Below are 20231 nucleotides of genomic sequence, written 5' to 3' on the forward strand. Positions count from 1 at the left end.
AAGAATTTGAAAAACCTAGTACAAAAATGAACTGGGACTGAGGAAGCAAAAAAAAAAAAAAAAAAAAGTAAATAAATAACAAAGAAGTAAATATGTGAATAACACTATATTCAGATATGTGAGGACAATTTTAGCAAGAGACCGAATCAGGGGATGGCAAATATGCAAAATCTGAATATAGTAGATGAAAATATGATACGCAGTGTAAAAATAAAGTTAATAATGTAAATTAACACTGCATAGGGACTACCTAGTATTACGATAAAGGCCGCATATTTGCTTCTCCCCTTTTTCTAATACTACAGACAAGTTTGGAAATGCAGTGCCTAATACATAGTCAGGAGTAGTCCCCTGATGAATTTCCTGACTATGTATCATATTTTTATCTACTATATTCAGATTTTGCATATTTGCCATCCCCTGATTCAACCTCTTGCTAAAATTGCCCTCCCATATCTGAATATAGTGTTATTTCCTTTATGTATTATTATTATTATTATTATTATTTTTTTGCTTCTTCAGTCCCAGTTCATTTTTGTAGTAGGTTTTTCAAATTCTTTCAACTGTTTAACCACTACTTAGGCTGCCGTAGCCTAGTGGTCAGGTGCGCGGGTGCATAAGTACACGTGCCTTGAGTGACTGGGGAAGCCCGTTACTGCTAAATACGGTGCTGTTTCTTGTATTCAATCTATCATGTGAACTCCTCTGACCGTTTGGTTGTCCCGGAGTATAAACAGAAAATTTATTTATTTATTACTTCACTTCCACTTTTGACTATCCCTTAAAGTTCTCTTAGTTTGCTTTCATCAATAATTTTTTCCAGCACATCACAAAATTTCTCTGCGGCTGCAGAATCAGCACTGGCGACTTCACCGCATACTTTAACGTTGTGGAAACCAGCACAATGCTTGAACCTGTTAAACCACCTGTTGCTGTTGTTTGTTTGTTATTTGGTTTTTAGGAGCATTAGCAACTAAGGCCATGTTGCTCCGGGGATATGTGGGAGTCATTCCCTGATTTTACCGCATCCTCCGTATTTGGTGGTCACGGGCTCGAACCCCAGTCTAATCAAGAAGCGTCTGCTATGCACTGCTGCTCCTACCCACCTGGCTGCGGAGGCGCCACCACCTGTTGCCTGCCATGAACTTGGCTTTGGGGTTCGCCATACTTGTCCTTAATATCTTTATAAATACTTGTTGCTTTTGCTTGAATGGTCAATTAGACTCAGGGGAACTCTCTTCCTAATCCGATTTTCCATCCATATTATTAACAGCTGTTCCATCTTCGATATAGCACCTGAACGCTGTTTTGTGTGATTACTGTTGATCTTAAGTGCGTTGGTCCTTTGACGTGTTCTTTTATACGCGCACTGTCCTTTAAAATAGTATTCACTGTTGAAACAGCGATACCTAATTCCCTTGCAATAGATGACAAACTTTGTCCTGCTTCATACTTCTTAATCATTTTCATCTTCATTTCTAAATCAATTTTTTTTTTTTGTTTCCTAGCACTGCCACCAGTTGCACTTTTCGTTGGTCGCTTTCCCTTCATCATTGTAATATGTAAATAGGAATGAAGAGAAGTTTCTGAAAATTTGTTTTTTATATGATTGAAGATTTCAGTGAAGGGGAACACATTTCACCAATAATAGCGTAAAAAACCACTCAATTGCAGTTATTGGTATTATTGCAAATGCAATAACATTGAGTTTACTACCCATTTATAACTAGATGCACTAACAGAAAAGCCCAATAAACCAAAAAGTGCAAATTGTTGTATTGTTTTTTGGTTGTGACCTCCACAAACGTGCTTTAGAAAAATATCACAGTAAAGGCGTTCAAAATTGATTCTTATAACAGGAATAAATGATAATGATGAAAGGGCAGTGCAATTTTCATTATAAATATGAATGACCTTTTAGAGAGATAAATAGCTTAGTAATATAGCGAAATTTTAAATTTCCAAGGACTTGGAACAAATTACAAAAAAAACCAAAAAAAAACAGTGTTACATTACGATATTTTTACGATACCTCCATTTATCCTACGGGATGCAAAATACGTTTCCACAATTTTTTTTACATAAAGTAGAATTTCCGTAAGGCGAGTATTACGTAAATTGAGGAGTTCCTATATATATATATATATATTTTTTTTTTTTTTTTCAGTTTAATGGACAATCAGATTTAGCAGGCAGTTCTTATTCCTATGTAGTATGTTAAAGCAGGTTTTACTACAAATAGATCTAAAGGATATTACTGCATCAAAGAAAAAAAATTGAATACAAGATGATGTATATAGATTACATAAAAGAAAATACAAAATTTTTATGGAATTTAAAAAAAAAATTATATATATATATATATATATATATATTATTTTTAACTTCTAATTTGATTTTTGATAATTTCATGTTTATGTTGAGCAAACAAATAAAAATAAGAATAAATTAATATAAAAAAGCATTATGTACAAAGTTTTCAGTTTTACAAACCCTAATTCCATTGAGCCAGCCACCGAGGGAGGCAGCCAGCCAGCCTCAGTAGATGTCAGTCCCAACCCCGGATAAACGGTGAAGGTTGGCATCAGGAAGGGCATCTGGCCGTAAAATACTATGCCAAAAAAAAAGAAAATGATAGAATGACAGAAAATAGATGTAGAATGGCTAGGGCGTACCCCATAAGCGACACGCAGTCACATCGCCCGGAAACTGTGAGAAAAGGGTCGGGGCTACTGAACAAAGGACGGGTTCGGTTAAAGAGGTTAGTCCAGCTAGAGAAGAAGAAGAGGATGAAAAGTGTTAGAATACGAACATTGAACATTGGGACAATGAATGGAAAGAGTAGAGAAATTGTGGATTTGATGCAAAGAAGAAGAGTGAAGATCCTATGCCTACAAGAGACAAGGTGGAAGGAAAATAATGCAAAAGAGCTCGGTGAAGGGTACAAGTTGTTCTTTAGGGGAGCGGATGAGAGAGGAAGAAATGGAGTAGTTATTGTAGTTGATAAGGAGTTAACAGAGGGAGTGATAGGATTATGAGCATCAAACTGGAAGTGAGTGGACACTTGACCACAATAGTATGTGTGTATGCCCCCACAAGTAGGATGCAGGAAAGAAGAAAAGGACAGTTTTTGGATGGAAATGAATCAAGTGGTCATGGCAGCACCTGAGAAAGAGAGGTTGATTGTTGGAGCGATTTAAATTGACATTTAGGAAGAAGCAAGAGAGCGGAAGGAAGAGTGTATGGAAGGTGGAGTATTGAGGAAAGAAATAGAGAAAGGGAGAGAATAGTAGAACATGCAGTGGCATTCTACCTGGCGATCATTAACACCTACTTAGAAAACAAAGCCAGCTGATAACATACAAGAGTGGGGAAAGGACAAGCCAGATTGACTATATCATGTGCCGTAGGAGGCATCTTAAGGAAATGAGGAACAGCAAGGTGATAAACGGAGAAAGTGTGTCTGTGCAACATAGATTGCTTCTGGTTGATTGGGAGGCTGCAGCGGACAAAAGTAGGAAATATTCAAGATAGAGGGAGAAAAGGATAAAATGGTGGAGATTGAAAGAGGAAGATTTGAGGAAGAAGTTTAGGGAAAAGGTGCTAAAAGGAATAAAGTTACCTGAAGACATGCAAGAGTGGTGGAAGTTAAATAGTTTTATCATAAGGAAAGTTGGAGAAGAGTTGTTGGGAAAAACATCAGGAAAGGAGGTGCCAGAGCGAAAGGAGGCTTAGTGGTGGAATGAGGAAGTGCAATCGGTGATAAAGCAAAAGGAGATGAAGAAAAGATGGGATTTAACAGAGGTAGCCAGGAAGATAAAGAAGCATATAAATTATCAAATAAGGATGCAAAAAGGTCTGTGGCAATAGCAAAAGTGGACGAAGCCTATGGGGAACTAGAAAGGAAAGATGGAGATAGGCAATTGATAAGAATAGCGAAAGCAAGAGACAAGGACTTCTCATCAATAAAACAGATAAAAGATTAGAGGGGAGTGGTGATACAGGAGAAGGTTAAGGAAAGGTGGAAAGACTATTTTAAGAAGTTATTATTAAAGATACCAGTAGAGGTATGGAGAAGTCTGGGCGAAGAAGGGATCGATATTCTATGGGACTTTATGGAAAAACTGTGGCAGCAGGAGAGGATACCTGATGAGGGGAGGGAAAGTATACTTGTGCCAATCTATAAAGGAAAGGGTGATGTGCAGGAATGTGGGAACTACAGGGGAATAAAGTTAATGTCTCATTCAATGAAGATCTGGAAAAGAATTATGGAAGGAAGGATGAGGCAGGAGATGGAAATAGGAGAGGAACAGTTTGGTTTCATGCCGGGAAGAGGAACAACAGATGCTGTCTTTGCGTTAAGGCAGGTGATGGAAAGATACAGGAAGATGCAAGTAGAGTAGCACATGGTCTTCCTAGACCTGGAAAAGCATATGATAGAGTGCCCAGACAAGAGGTATGGAGATGCATGAGTGAGAAGGATGCATCAGAAAAGTAGTAGTAGTGGCATGTGATGCAAGAAAGCAACTGTATGAGATTATGCAGCATCAACCAAAAAAAAAAAAATCACACCATTCCCTCTAAATGCCTGTCCAGTTCCTCCTTAAATTTATTCAACCAATCAACTTCCACGGCAGATGGAAGTTTGTTCCAGCAATTAACCACCCGCTGGCTAAAGGCAAATTTCTGCACATCTATTCTACACTGTCTTTTCTTAATTTGAATTTATGCCCCCTTAGGTTCATAATCTGAACAAGTGGAAGGATCCCATCAGAATTCAGCATGCTCAACCCATTCAAGGCCTTATACACCTCAATCAGATCACCGCGCAGGTGCTAGCCTCCGGCCACTGCAATTTGCAGAACTTTAGCCTCTCTTGGTAAGGGATCCCTTCATTCCCCTCACCAATCTTGTTGCCCTTCTCTGTACACGCTCAAGCAAATCGACATCCTTCCTAAAATGAGGCCTCCAGACCTGAAAAAAGTACTCAAGGCGTGTCCTGACCATTGCCTTATACAGAGGGACAAGCACCTCCTTCTCCCTGCTAGCAAAATTCCTATATATCATTGACAAAACCCCATGACCTGCCCTGGCAGCCTGTCTGCATTGCTCAGAAAGCTTCATATCTGACTGCACAATTACTCCCAGGTCTTTTTCATTTTCTACCACCTTAAGTGTAGTACCACACAGTTGGTACTTTTCTCTGGGGTTACTTCTACCCATATGCAGTACTTTGCATTTGTCAAGGTTAAACTTCAGTTGCCACTTCTTAGCCCATCTGCCCAAATTATCTAGATCCTGTTGCAGTAGCACACTGCCATTACTGTCATTAACAACCCTGCCAACCTTTGTATGATCTGCAAACTTTGACACTAAGCCTGATATACCTTCATCAATATCATTGATAAATATACAAAACAACAGTGGACCCAACACCGAACCCTGTGGGACTCCACTAATAACATTAGTCCACGAAGAGCAGCACCCATTGATTACCACCCTCTGTCTTCGCCCACTTAACCATCCTTTTATCCATTGTAGCAACTTACCCTTAATACCATTTTGCTCCAATTTGTACAATAGCCTTCCATGTGCAACAGTGTCAAAAGCTTCCCTGAAATCCAAATATATGATATCAAAATTATTTTTTGCATCCAGTTCCTTTGTAACCACATCATAATAACCAATCAAATTTGTCAGACAAGACTTTCCCTTAACAAACCCACTGTGTCTGAATTATTGCTGCAGTCTTGTGATTGTGATTTGGTAGTTATTGGCGCATCGGCTTCTGTGGCCATATTGCACTTTCCAAGGTTTTTGCAGTACTTTGATCCAAGCCCGAGGCGGGAATCGAATCCACGACCTTTGGGTTGCCGGGCTGCAGTCTTGTCTAGATGATCCTGCAATGCATCTTTAACCAGTGACTTCATTATTTTACGCGGAACAGAAGTAAACTAACTGGTCTGTAATTACTTGTGTCACCCTTCAATCTCCCTTTGTGAATTGGGGATACATTTGCACATTTCCAGTCCGTGGGAACCTCCCTGAGTCCAAGGATGCTCTCATAATTATGGCTAAGGGTTTGCTTAGTTGCTTTGCCGTCTCCTTTAATATAACTGGATAGATCCCATCCACCCCAGGTGCTTTTCTTACGTTTAACTTCAACAATTTCTCCTCCACTTTGCTCTCAGTTATTACAAAATCATTAAGTACCCTGCTACAATTTGATAACCTTCTGCCATTTTCAAACCCTAATAATTCCTCATGTGAATGTAGATGCAAAATACTCATTCAGTTTGTTTGCTATCTGAGCAGGCTCATCAACAGTCGAACCATCGATATCAAGTGGACCAATCAGATTCATCCCCTTCCTTTTAGAGTTTATATAAGTAAAGAAATCCTTGCTGTTTTTCTTAGCATCTTTTGCCGAAGATTTCTCTAAACTGCCTTCGCCTGCCTAACTTCCTTTGTGACCTGATTACAGACTAGCTTATATCTGTCATAGGCTTCTGAGTTGCTTGATAATTTATATGCGTCCCACGCATTTTTCTTCTCTGTTCCGAGTCTCGTTAGTTCATTTGAATACCATTTGGGCCTAAACCTTGAACAATATTTCTTAATAGGTATGAAACTTTTAGTAGCATCCACGATTAATTCCTTGAATGCTTCCCACTTAGAATTTACTCTTGGTAACATCTTCAGTTGATCCCACTGTACAGAATTTAAAAACTGTCTGAGACCACTGTACTCTCCTTTACAGAAGCAAAAACCTTTACGTACGGAAGTACGTAAGGCTTGTGAAGGAAATTAGCATTAGCATTAGTAGAGGCATTTGATGCAAGAAAGCAAGCTTATGCAGCATCAGCCAAAAAAAAAAAAAAAAAAAAAAACACACTTCCACTTCACCCCTCTGTTCGTTCCAAATACCTGTCCAGCTGAGCCTTAAACTTATTTAGGCTATCAACCTCCACCACAATGGATAGAAGTCTGTTCCACCAACCAACCACCCGCTGGCTAAAGGCAAATTTCCTCACGTCTATCCTACATCTGTCTTTCCTCAATTTGAATTTATGCCCTCTCAGGTGATTTTTCTGAGCTAGAGGAAGAATCCCATCAGCATTGAGCATGCTTAAACCATTCAAGGCTTTATACACCTCTATTAGATCACCTCGCTGGTGCCTAGTCTCCAGACACTGTAATTTGCAAAACTTAAGCCTTTCTTCGTAAGAGCACCCCTTTGTTCCATTTACTAATCTTGTTGCCCTTCTCTGTACTCGTTCCAGCAGCTCTACATCCTTCTTGAAATGAGGCCTCCAGACCTGTATACAGTACTCTAGGTGTGGCCTGACCATCGCCTTATACAATGGAATAATCACCTCCTTATCCCTGCTGGAAAAATTCCTGTATATCATTGACAATACTCCATGAGCTACTCTTGCAGCCCGTCTGCACTGCTCAGAGAACTTCATATCTGCCTGCACAACCACCCCCAAGTCCCTTTCATTCTCTACCACTGTCAGTGTAGTACCACAGAGTTGATACGTTGCTCTGGGGTTGCTGTTTCCCATGTGTAGTACTTTACATTTGTCAATGTTAAACTTCATTTGCCACCTCTCAGCCCATCTGCTCAACCTTTCCAGATCCTGTTGCAGCAGCATAGTGTCAGTAGTGTCCTTGACAACCCTGCCAACCTTTGTATCATCTGCAAACTTGGACATTAAGCTTGATATACCATCATCAATATCATTTATAAATACAGAAAACAATAATGGACCCAACACTGAGCCCTGAGGGACTCCACTAATAACATTAGACCACGATGAGCAGTGTCCATTGATTACCACTCTCTGTCTTCTCCCCCTCAACCACCCCTTTATCCATAGCAGCAATTTGCCTCCAATGTCACACTGCTCCAATTTGTGTAGCAGTCTTCCATGTGCAACAGTATCAAAAGCCTTTCTAAGATCCAAGTATATAATATTAAAGTTATTCTCTGCATCCAGTTCTTTTGTGACTGCATCATAATATCCAATCAAGTTGGTCAGGCAAGACTTCCCCTTAACAAAACCATGCTGTGTCTGAGCTATAACTGAAGTCTTGTCTAAATGATCCTGCAGTGCTTCTTTAACCAGTCCATTAATTTTCCTGGAACAGAAGTTAAGCTCACAGGTCTATAATTACTTGTGTCAGCCTTTGATCCTCCTTTGTGAATCGGGGTCACATTTGCACATTTCCAGTCTATGGGTACTTCCCCTGAGTCCAAGGAAGCTCTCATAATTATGGCTAAGGGTTTGCTTACTTCCTTTGCTGCCTCCTTTAATATAACTGGATAGATCCCATCCACCCCGGGTGCCTTTCTTGTGTTTATCTTCAACAGGTTCTCCTCCTGTAAAGTGGTTCTCCTCCACTTTACTCCCAGTTATTTCAATATTCTGTAGCTTACTGCTAGAGTTGGATACACCTCTGGCATTCCCCTCGCTGAATAACTCCTCATGTGTGAATGTCGATGCAAAATATTCATTTAGTTTGTTAGCTACCTGAGCAGGATCATCAACAGTTGACCCATCAATATCAAGTGGACCAATCTGATTCATCCCCTTCCTTCTAGAGTTTACATAAGTAAAGAACTCTTTGCTGTTTTTCTTTGCATCCCTTGCCAAGGATTTCTCGTAATCTGCCTTTGCCTGCCTAACCTCCTTTGTAACTTGGTTGCATATCAACTTGTATCTATCATAGGCTTCTGTGTCATGTGTTAATTTGTATGTATCCCATGCATTTTTCTTCTCTGCCTTATGCCTCATTAGTTCATCTGACATCCATTTTGGCCTAAACCTTGAACAATATTTCTTAGTTGGTATGTAAAGCCTAGTAGCTTCCAAGATAAGTTCTTTGAATGCTTCCCATTTTGAATTTGCTGTTGGTAACATCATCAGCTGGTCCCACTGTATAGAATTTAAATACTGTCTCAGTCCATCGTAGTCGCCTTTACGGAAGCAATAACCCTTCCCTTTACCCCTAATGGTAGTTACCTCTTTGAGTAAATCCCACTTCACCACACTGTGATCACTGCCACCTAGTGGTTCGTTTATCTGCAGATTCTTAATGCATGAAGAATCACTGCTGATAATCAAATCAAGAGTATTACTCCCTCTAGTTGCCTCCCGAACATGCTGATGTAGAAAACAATCATCCAATAAATCCACAAAAGCCCTGCTAGTGTGTGAGTAACCAGCCCCCAAATTCCAGTCAATATCTGGGAAATTAAAATCTCCCATTATAAGACTCTCTGATTTACTGGCCCACTCTATTTCCCTGTACAGTTCCTTATTATACTCATCAGAGTCATTAGGCCTATAGCACACTCCTACTCAATTTTGATCTCCCAATGCTTATGTCACACCAAACTGACTCAACACTGCACTGTCCGGCGATGTCGACTGGCTTCACTTCCTTGGTTTTTATGTGTTTCTTAACTAATAGCATAACCCCTCCCCCCTTCCTATCCTGTCTATCCTTTCTGTAGACGTTTTACTCCCCAAATTGCAGTTCTGCATCCCTTATATCTGTGTGACACCACGTCTCTGATATCCCAACAATATCTGCCTTTGATGTTTTGAGCAATACCTCAAATTCATCAAATTTATTTACTATCATCAAATTTATTTACTAGTACGAGGGAGCAGTGACTCAGGTTAAGAGTAGTGTAGGTATGACCGAGGGGTTTCTCTGTAGAAGTTGGACTGCACCAGGGATCAGCTCTCAGCCGATAATTTGTTTGATCTGGTAATGGATGTGTTGGTGAGAGACGTGAAGAGTAGAGCACCATGGAGTATGCTGTTCGCAGATGATATCTTACTGTGCTAACCATCCCAGGGAAAGGTAGAGAAGAAACTGGAGGAATGGAGGAAAGCATTGGAAGAGAGAGGCATGAGGATAAGTAGAACAAAGACAGAATATATGGTATTGAATGGAGAAGATGAGAGTTCTATAAAACTGCAGGAGGAAAAGCTACCATCAGTTTCGAAATTGAAGTATCTGGTATCGAACATTGAGAGGGATGGAGTGCAGAAATTCAGCATAGAGTGCAATGTGGATGGTTGAACTGGAGAAAGACGAGTGTGGTGCTGTGTGATAAGAAAGTAAATTGTAGAATGAAGGGAAGATTGTATAAAACTGTGATTAGACCCGCATTGATGTTCGGTGCTGAGACATGGGCGATTACAAGCGCCCAGGAGAAGAAGATAGAAGTGGCGGAGATGAGGATGCTAAGATGGATGTGTGGTGTGATGAGAAAGGACAGGATAAGAAATGACTACATCAGAGGTATGGTTCAGGTACCTCTGAGTAAAAAAATGTAGGAATCTAGGTTGAGGTGGCTTGGACATGTGGAACGAAGAAATGAGGAGTATGTAGGGAAGAGTTGTGAAATGTTGGAGGTGATAAGGAAGAGGGGCAGACCTAAGCTGAGATGGAAGGACAAGGTGGCAGAGGATTTAAAAGAGAGAGAGGATGGAGAATAGAGGAAGCCCAGGATAGGGAGGAATGGAGGAAAAGAATTAAGGATGGAAATGCCGACCCCATATAAACGTGGGAAGAAGGCAAAGATAAAGAAGAAGAATTCCATTAAAAACTGGCCTTACAGTGTTCACCTGTGGAAAATTCACTGTCTTGTATATATGCTGAATTTGTTGCCATAGTGATTGCTCTGGCAGTTTTATATTTTTCACTGGTGAAAATGGTTGCCACTTTGCATTTATTAGCAAGAATGCATATTTTTACTTCAGTGGTTTATTTTATTATGTTTATTTATTTTTAAACTTATTTATTATCAGTTTCATTGCTTTGTTGATAGCTTTTTTCTGAATGTTAAAAAAAAAAAAAAAAAAATAGCCACGAAAAATTTTGCATCACAGTGATGCAAAATTTTTTGGACAGCTTTTCAGAATGAATTGGTTTCCCAGATGCTATTAAATTTTAGTGACAGTGCAAACTTCTGTAGATGAAAGTCCTTGAACACTGTTCCGAGTCCTATGATGCCATATGTTTGAAAGAAGAAATAATTAACTCATATTGCTTTATTGCTTGTAACATGGGCATTAGTTCTTACGAAGGAAGTTCACTTTTTGTATTGCTATCAATGAGTTCAGAAAGTTATCTTGCAGATTTCTATATCAGATTTTCAGTATCTCACTTTAGTAATGAATGAATGAATGAAGAGATACTAGGCCATACATCAATACTATTTATATAAAAGGCCGCCGTAGCCTAGTGGTCAGGCGCGTGGGTGCATAAGTACATGTGCCTTGAGTGACCGGGGTTCAAGCCCGTGACTGCTGAATACAGAGGCACCTCCTTAGTCAAGTGGGTAGGAGCAGCAGTGTGTAGCACACGCTTCTTGATTAGACTGGGGTTCGAGCCCGTGCCCACCAAATATGGAGGATGCAGAAAGGTCAGGGATTGACCACTGCATATCCCCTCGGAGCAATATGGCCTTAGCTGCTAATGCTCCTAAAAACCAAATAACAAGCTGAATACGGTGCTGTTTCTTGTATTCTATCTATCCTGTGAACTCCTCTGACTGGTTGTTCCGGAGTATGAACAGAAAATTTATTAATTTATTTATATATCTATATCTTTTTTTTTTTTTATATATTTTGTGTACATATTGTGTATTATAGTTAAGTCATTATCTGTCTGTCTGTTTAACTAACGGGAAGCAAAATTAGAAAAGTAATTAGGATCGAAATAGGCACTCCTACCCTCATATTACACTAATAGCCCAGTGTGTGGAAAATATGATCGAAAAATATAAAGTTTGCTCAAGTTATCTGGGAGCACAATTTCCCATCCTGTTGCACTCCCTAGCACCAACTTTATATTCTTCAATCATATACTGTTTACTTTCTTACAACTAAAATTTTCCACATTCTACGCTGTTAGTGTAATTTTCCACAAAAGTGTAATTTCTAAAATTTTCCACATTCTAAGCTGTTAGTGTTAGGAAGGTAGGAGTGTCTATTTCTGTCCTAATTATTTTTTCCTAATTTTGCCTCCCATTAGCTAAACAGCCAGACAATGACTTATAACTACAATACACAATATGTACAGAATATAAAAATATACTTACTAGCTCTATCTAAGAGCCAGTTGCAAGACAGGTGAGTAGTTTCACGTAAATAACATAATTAACACACACACACATATATGGGTTTTTATTGCATATTTAATTTAATATTAATATAACACACACACATATATATATATATATATATTTTTTTTTTTTTTTATTTACTTTTTTTTTTGTTTTAATTTTTTTTAAAATATTTGTACACATGAAACAGAAAATGGAAAAATTTCATGAAAAAAGGTTCATGCTTATATTTTGTCTAACACATTTTTTTCAAAAATTATTAGAATTAATATATAAAAGATCTAAAAAATGACATTTTTTAAGTAATTAAATTTATTTTTTAATAGTAAAGATTGCCAAAAATAAGTAGTGCAATCCATTAAGAAATGATGAAATATTGGCATTCTTCAAGCAGAATGTAGTATAATGTAAAACACTTTCCAGAAATTAAAAAGTAAGTTGGTTACATGTCAGGTGACCGCCACTATTTTTGCTAGTTTGGATGTCATGGTTAATATGTGAAAGAACAACATTTGAGGTTTTTAGCCATCTCAGCAGACTTGCTGCAGGCAAGTGTGAGCAGTGTTATTTTTTGCTTCCTTATTTAAAGATCAATTAAATATGAATGAATACCAGGGAGATGTAGAACATCTTTGATATATTGTTTAATGGAAATTTCTGTAATCATGTTTTGTATTACAATAAAATCTTTGCCCTCTAAAGCTTTCAATGAAACTGTTTTATTTTACAAACAATATTCATGTTGCCACTGACCAGACAGGTAAGGACAGATGTAGTGTTTCTTTACACTACGTTCATCCTTCACCTGCTGAAGGTCCTTGTAGCTTCTCCATGAAAAGTTGGGGAATTAGCAGCTGAATTCTTTCTTCTTTCCCAGTTGTTTCCATTATTCTTCATTAGCAAGTGACTTTCATTTTATTCATTTTACCCATCGTTTGTTTTTGGAAAACCTAAACCTGCAAAGAAACATACAATTTCACTGGTTTTTGGCATTTTGTTTTTCTGTATAGACAGGCTTTATTTTACTACTTTCAGAAATTAAGCTACATTTCTTTTCTGGTTAGAGTTGACAAGAATATCTGCTTGTATTTCACTCCTGATCTCTAAACTATGGCCATTATAGATGATATTTTTTGCTTTTAAAAAAATAAATTCTGTTAAATTTTATTTAAAAATAACTAAATGCACAAGGCATAATACATTAAGAGTATAATATCGGTGTAGATACATGATAGATAACTCTTAAGAAACTACAATGGTAGTGTGGGAGGCATTTGTACTGTATCTCATATTGTGCTCTTCCTTCACGAGTTGCCACGGTATTGCACTACCTCGAATAAGTAATGCTTCACTAATAGAGAAGACTATTGTTACTTATTCTCAGTGAGTACCACCACCCAGATGGCACTGTTTCAAAGCTATTTGTATATGTTTGGGATAATAACTCTACTATCCACTTGTCCCTATTAGACTTAGAAAAACAAAAAGTAGAGGGAAAGTTAAAGTAGGAGTGGAAGAAGAAAAGAAACAGTGTAGAAGAATGAAAGGGACAATACTCCTTCAACTCACCACTCAAAAACTCAAATTCCTCGAATAGGCAACGCTTCCCCCAGTAGAGAAGACCTTTGTTATCTATTCTCAGAAACTCTGTGAATATCAGGCTCCCCCTGATGGCACCATTTCAAAGCTATTGGCCTATCATCGGTGGGTGGGCAGGTACCCTGGTATTGCAGACATCAAAACCCAGTTGTGAAGATAATCACACAATATGAGAGATGCCAAAAGGTTTATATATGATATTTTTATGAAATACAGAGCAAATGATGCCTCCCACACTACCATCATAGTTTCTTAAGAGTTATCTATGGTCTATCTACACCGATATTATATAGATATTAAACTCTTACTCTTAACGTATTATGCCTTGTGCATTTAGTTATTTTTAAATATTATCATATAAACCTTTTGGCATCTCTCATATTGTGTGATTATCTTCACAACTGGGTTGTCATGTCTGCAATACCAGGGTACCTGCCCACCCATCGATGATAGGCCAATAGCTTTGAAACGGTGCCATCTGGGTAGTGGTATTCACTGATAATAAGTAACAATAGTCTTCTCTATTAGTGAACCGTTACTTATTCGAGGTAGTGCAATACCATGGCAACTTGTTGTGAAGGAAGAGCACAATATGAGATACAGAGCAAATGATGCCTCCCACACTACCATCGTAGTTTCTTAAGAGTTATCTATGGTGTATCTACACTGATATTATATAGATGTTAAATTTTATGTATAATTATGCAGATGGTTTTTTATGGGGCTTCCTTTTAGAGTTCTTATTTTTTTAAAAATAGCTAAGAACTTTATAACCATCCTGTTGTACACTACCCATAAAAAATTACTTAAATCTATCTGATATTAAATCTACTACTTTAAATTTTCATAATCCATTGGAATAGTGGCATATGGAACGACCGATTTTGAGGGGAGAATGTTATTTTTGAACATCACATTTTTGTATTGATCTGTTTAATTGCTGACAGCCTACACCATCCTAAGTTGACTGTTCATGATTTTATCTCAAAATGGAAACATGATTGTGCCATCACCATCTGGTAATGCATAGAAAGACCATAGAAGCTGACTTCATGTGACCAGAGGTTTCTTGGGAGGATAGTATGACAGTCTCATAAGACATTTCTGTAGAAAATTATTTAAGAGTTTAAGACATCCAGATTATATGGCAGTAGAGGTTAAGATCAGTGAACACACTACATGCAGAGATTCACGGCCTCTATTTTCATGGTACAGCAACACAGGAGTCCAAACATCACCAGCTGTGATGGCAATCATTGGTTTTAATTTGCATGCTGAAACAAATTCCATAATTAATCTTGTAGAGTAGTAGAAATTTGTTCTATGAAGTGATGAATCTTGTCACTCAACCTGTTGCTCCAACTCAACCAACCAAATCCTTTGTTAGTCAACTCGGTATCATGTGATTCCAGCATCTCCTCTGTATTACTTATGTCCACCTCACTGAAGTCCAATTTGCCACTTACACAGACTGTAACTGAATTTGGCAACATTGGCAAGTTTCCAGACACCTTAAATGTACTCTGGCAATATATTCCACCACAAGTCATTGTTTGTTGCCCAAATGGCTTCCTTCCATGATGTCACAGTCTGTGGATTTCTTAATACTGTATCCTTCTCCATAATTCTCAATTCTTAGACCACTAATGGCTGGTCCTTGCTATCTGCCTTGGTTATCACTTGTCGCATTGCCCCCCCCCAACAGAAATAGCTTTGAATGTTGCTATCGCCCCCTTCTCCATCAGTTGGGTAAAAGATGTGATATTTGTTGTCACGAAAACAAATTGCATGTAATCATCCAGACCTTTAATGCTAATGGATGGATAAGCACATCAAAAACAGGCAAGATCCTGTTGCTAAGGTTTTTTAAATTTATAATTTTAAAATTAAAAACATTTCATCAGAATGGTGTAAATTGGTGATTTCATGTAAGTATTCATAATGTTTGCTTTATAAATAGTTTAATATTATTATTATTATTATTTTATCATTTTTCTGCAGTTTACTTACTGTGGAAAAAAAAATTAAATGAATAAAATTGCTTATGTTATCCACATGTAGCTTATGGTTTGTTTCTTATTTAGATGTAAAGATTATTACTAATTATTATTTAAATTTAATATTACTTTCTATTTGGATGTCAACATCAAATTCCATTGGGGGCACTATTTCTTACCCTTCAGTAGCTTATTTGAATTATAGATTGCATGCCAGTTTGGATTGCAAATTCTATTTGGTAAGCATGCTCTCGAACTTTATGTTCAATGTTAATTTAATTTTATTATTTGAAGGGCTGTTACTTTATACCAGTATATGTTAAAACATATTTACCACTTCCAATTTTAAAGTTTAAATTCATTAACTATAATATCCATTCCTTATAATTCCAATATTTATTAGGTCATTATTATTTGTTGGTATAAAGTACACAGAAACAGATGCTGATTTGCTAATTAGCAAAGTGATGAGTGCTACTGCCTGACAACATACCTATCAATAATGTAGAGCAGGTAGTTAAAAATATTATATGATCAGTGTTGTTTTCATCTGTTTTTTTTTTTTTTTTTTTTTTTTTTAGTCGGCTCCTTAGCCAGGTGAACAGGAGCAGCGGTGCATAGCACATGCTTCTTGATTAGGCCGGGGATCGAGCCCGTGACACCAAATACGGAGGATGCGGAAAGGTCAGGGAATGACCACCGCATGTACCCGGAGCAATATGACCTTAGTTGCTAATGCTCCTAAAAACCAAATAACAACAGTTTTTTTTTTTTTTTTTTTTATTATCCATCATTTGGCTGGTTTGATTGTGAATACTGTATGCTTTTATTTCTATTCTCAATCTTTTATTTTAATTAACTTCTACTTTTTCATATATATTTTATTAATTGATTACACAGTGACTGGTGATTAACAGACTTTTATATATGTATTTTTTAGAAATATTTTTTTAAAAGTATACATATCTTTATTACTGTTTTAACCACACACACAGTTTTGAAGTTACTTTTTATATATGAAATCTTATATACGAAATTGCTTACTATTTTAGAATCCAAAGCCAGTACGAAGGAAAAGAAAGAGACTTGGCAAGTGGGAAGATTATATTGATCGAGGAATGGGCTATGATGAAACTGATCCTTTTATAGATAATGAAGAAGCTGTAAGTTTATTTTAATTTTAGTCTGCTTTTCAAAAATATAAAGCAAACTCATGTAATGCAATCACAGGCTGTTTATTTGTTTTCCCCTTCCCCGACAAATACTACCTTCAATAACATGTTTATAGGCTATTTAAAAATAAATTTAGAGTACATGTGTGTGATGGAAGGAAAGTTTCCCATTGTTTTTATCTACCATTTTGCTTCAAGATGGCAGATATTTAGAAGGAAGATCAGGTTGGTCCACTTGTTACCAATGTTTCGATTGTTGATGATTCTGCTCAGGTAGCTGACAAACTGAATTTTGTATCTACATTCACCCATGAGGAACTCTGTAGAGAAGTGGAGGCCAGAAGATTATCAAACTCTAACAGGGAATTAAATGATTTTGTAATAACTGAAAGCAAAGTGGAGGAGAAATTGTTGAAGCTAAACATAAGAAAGGCACCTGGGGTGGACGGGATCTATCCAGTTATATTAAAGGAGGTAGCAAAGGAAGTAAGCAAACCTTTAGCCATAATTATGAAAGCTTCCTTGGACACAGGGGAAGTCCCCGTGGACTGGAGATGTGCAAATGTGTCACCAATTCACAAAGGGGGATCAAAGGGTGACACAATTAATTACAGATCTGTTAGTTTAACTTCAGTTCCAGAGGAAAATAATGGTCACTGGTTAAGGAAGCACTGCAGGATAATCTAGACAAGACTGCAGTTACAGTTCAGACACAGCATGGGGTTGTAAAGGGGAAGTCTTGTCTGACCACTTTCATTGGATACTACTATGTGGTCACAAAGGAATTGGATGCAAAAAATAATTTTGATATCATATACTTGATTTTAGCAAAGCTTTTGATACTATTGCACATTAGCATTTTAGCATTAGCATTAGTAGAGGCATTTGATGCAAGAAAGCAAGCTTATGCAGCATCAGCCAAAAAAAAAAACCCACTTCCACTTCACCCCTCTGTTCGTTCAAAATACCTGTCCAGCTGAGCCTTAAACTTATTTAGGCTATCAACCTCCACCACAAGGGATGGCAGTCTGTTCCACCAACCAACCACCCGCTGGCTAAAGGCAAATTTCCGCACATCTATCCTACATCTGTCTTTCCTCAATTTGAATTTATGCCCTCTCAGGTGATTTTTCTGAGCTAGAGGAAGAATCCCATCAGCATTGAGCATGCTTAAACCATTCAAGGCTTTATACACCTCTATCAGATCACCTCGCTGGTGCCTAGTCTCCAGACACTGTAATTTGCAAAACTTAAGCCTTTCCTCGTAAGAGCACCCCTTTGTTCCATTCACTAATCTTGTTGCCCTTCTCTGTACTCGTTCCAGCAGCTCTACATCCTTCTTGAAATGAGGCCTCCAGACCTGTATACAGTACTCTAGGTGTGGCCTGACCATTGCCTTGTACAATGGAATAATCACCTCCTTATCCCTGCTGGAAAAATTCCTGTATATCATTGACAATACTCCATGAGCTACTCTTGCAGCCCGTCTGCACTGCTCAGAGAACTTCATATCTGCCTGCACAATCACCCCCAAGTCCCTTTCATTCTCTACCACTGTCAGTGTAGTACCACAGAGTTGATACGTTGCCCTGGGGTTGCTGTTTCCCATGTGTAGTACTTTACATTTGTCAATGTTAAACTTCATTTGCCACCTCTCAGCCCATCTGCTCAACCTTTCCAGATCCTGTTGCAGCAGTGTAGTGTCAGTAGTGTCCTTGACAACCCTGCCAACCTTTGTATCATCTGCAAACTTGGACATTAAGCTTGATATACCATCATCAATATCATTTATAAATACAGAAAACAATAATGGACCCAACACTGAGCCCTGAGGGACTCCACTAATAACATTAGTCCACGATGAGCAGTGTCCATTGATTACCACTCTCTGTCTTCTCCCACTCAACCACCCCTTTATCCATAGCAGCAATTTGCCTCCAATGTCACACTGCTCCAATTTGTGTAGCAGTCTTCCATGTGCAACAGTATCAAAAGCCTTTCTAAGATCCAAGTATATAATATCAAAGTTATTCCCTGCATCCAGTTCTTTTGTGACTGCATCATAGTATCCAATCAAGTTGGTCAGGCAAGACTTCCCCTTAACAAAACCACATAGACAAGTTGGAGCAGTATGTCATTAATGGCAAGTTGCTGCTATGGATAAAGGGATGGTTTAGTGAGGGAAGACAAAGAATGGTAATCAATGGACACTGCTCTTCATGGACTAATGTTATTAGTGGTGTCCCCCAGGGGTCCATGTTGGGTCCATTGTTGTTTTCTGTACAGCAGGCCCCCGTTATAACGCGGTTCGCTTTATGCTGATTCGCTATAACGCTGTTCTTATATTATAACCCGTATCTGACTATAACACTGTCTCAGATCATTATAACGCTCTTTTACAGATTGCATTTTTTGCATATTTAACGAAATTGTTTCATTTGATGGAGTCGATAGCTTGAAAATGAATAGCAAAACAGCATTAAAACGTTTCCCACGCTGAGTGAAATTTTCTCGCACACTAATTTAATTGCAATACAGTGACTTGTTACGTCGTTCCGAGATCAACATTTTAAAAAATGATCAAGTATGTTGCTTGTAATATCTGCGTTATATGCATTTATCCGAAGTCTAGTCATCACTCAGTACCGTATTAGACATTGTGCAAAACGGACAGTTTACTTGAACATTGTATCATAATTAATGTAACCAACGCAGTTACATTTTAAAAGAGTTAATAATGGCCGATACGAATGAAAAAGCAATGTCTGAGTGCAGTACGAAGACTATAATTGTAAGAAAAAGACTGAATTTGAAAATTAAATTAGACGTTTTGAAGCGAATCGATTCCGGTCAACAACAAGCGGATGCGTGCCATAATTTAGGACTTGCAAGTTTAACTGTAAGAACAATTATAAAAAAATAAAGAATTAATTTTAGCAGCGGGAAAGATAGCTGTTCCACTGCAAGCTACTAGGGCTAGGCCGGCTATTAGGATTGAAATGGAAAGACTAACTAATTTTATTGAAGATAATATCCAATGCAGAATTCAGTTAAGTTGAATATTATAAAAAAAAAAAAAAAAAAGAGAGAGAGAGAGAGAAAGAGATTAGCCAATATGATCATCCGAAGAAAACTCACCTAAAAAAAAATGTGGAACCATTTAAAACTGGTAAGGGCTGGTTGAATAGATTTAAAATCCAGGGAGAAGCCGTAAGTGCAGATCAAGGAGCCGAAACTTTCAAAAAAGAAGTTTCATATTGAAAGAAGAAGAAACATGCCAGGTTTCAAAGTGCCGAAGGATTGGTTCACTTT

At 37.9% G+C, this 20231-nt stretch overlaps 1 protein-coding gene across 1 annotated transcript in view; it reads left to right on the forward strand.

The window, feature by feature from the left end:
* LOC150088116 (ubinuclein-1-like) overlaps positions 1 to 20231 on the forward strand; it is a 195229-nt gene that overhangs the window by 63077 nt on the left and 111921 nt on the right. Inside the window, exon 3 of the mRNA XM_090370027.1 lies at positions 16800 to 16910. Within this exon, the coding sequence (XP_090226153.1) occupies positions 16800 to 16910 (111 nt within the window). The remainder of the gene's footprint in view (positions 1 to 16799; positions 16911 to 20231) is intronic.

This window comes from Mastigoproctus giganteus, chromosome 3 (genome assembly GCF_048544385.1).
Source record: "Mastigoproctus giganteus isolate SK-2022 chromosome 3, ASM4854438v1, whole genome shotgun sequence".
NCBI lineage: Eukaryota > Metazoa > Arthropoda > Arachnida > Uropygi > Thelyphonidae > Mastigoproctus > Mastigoproctus giganteus.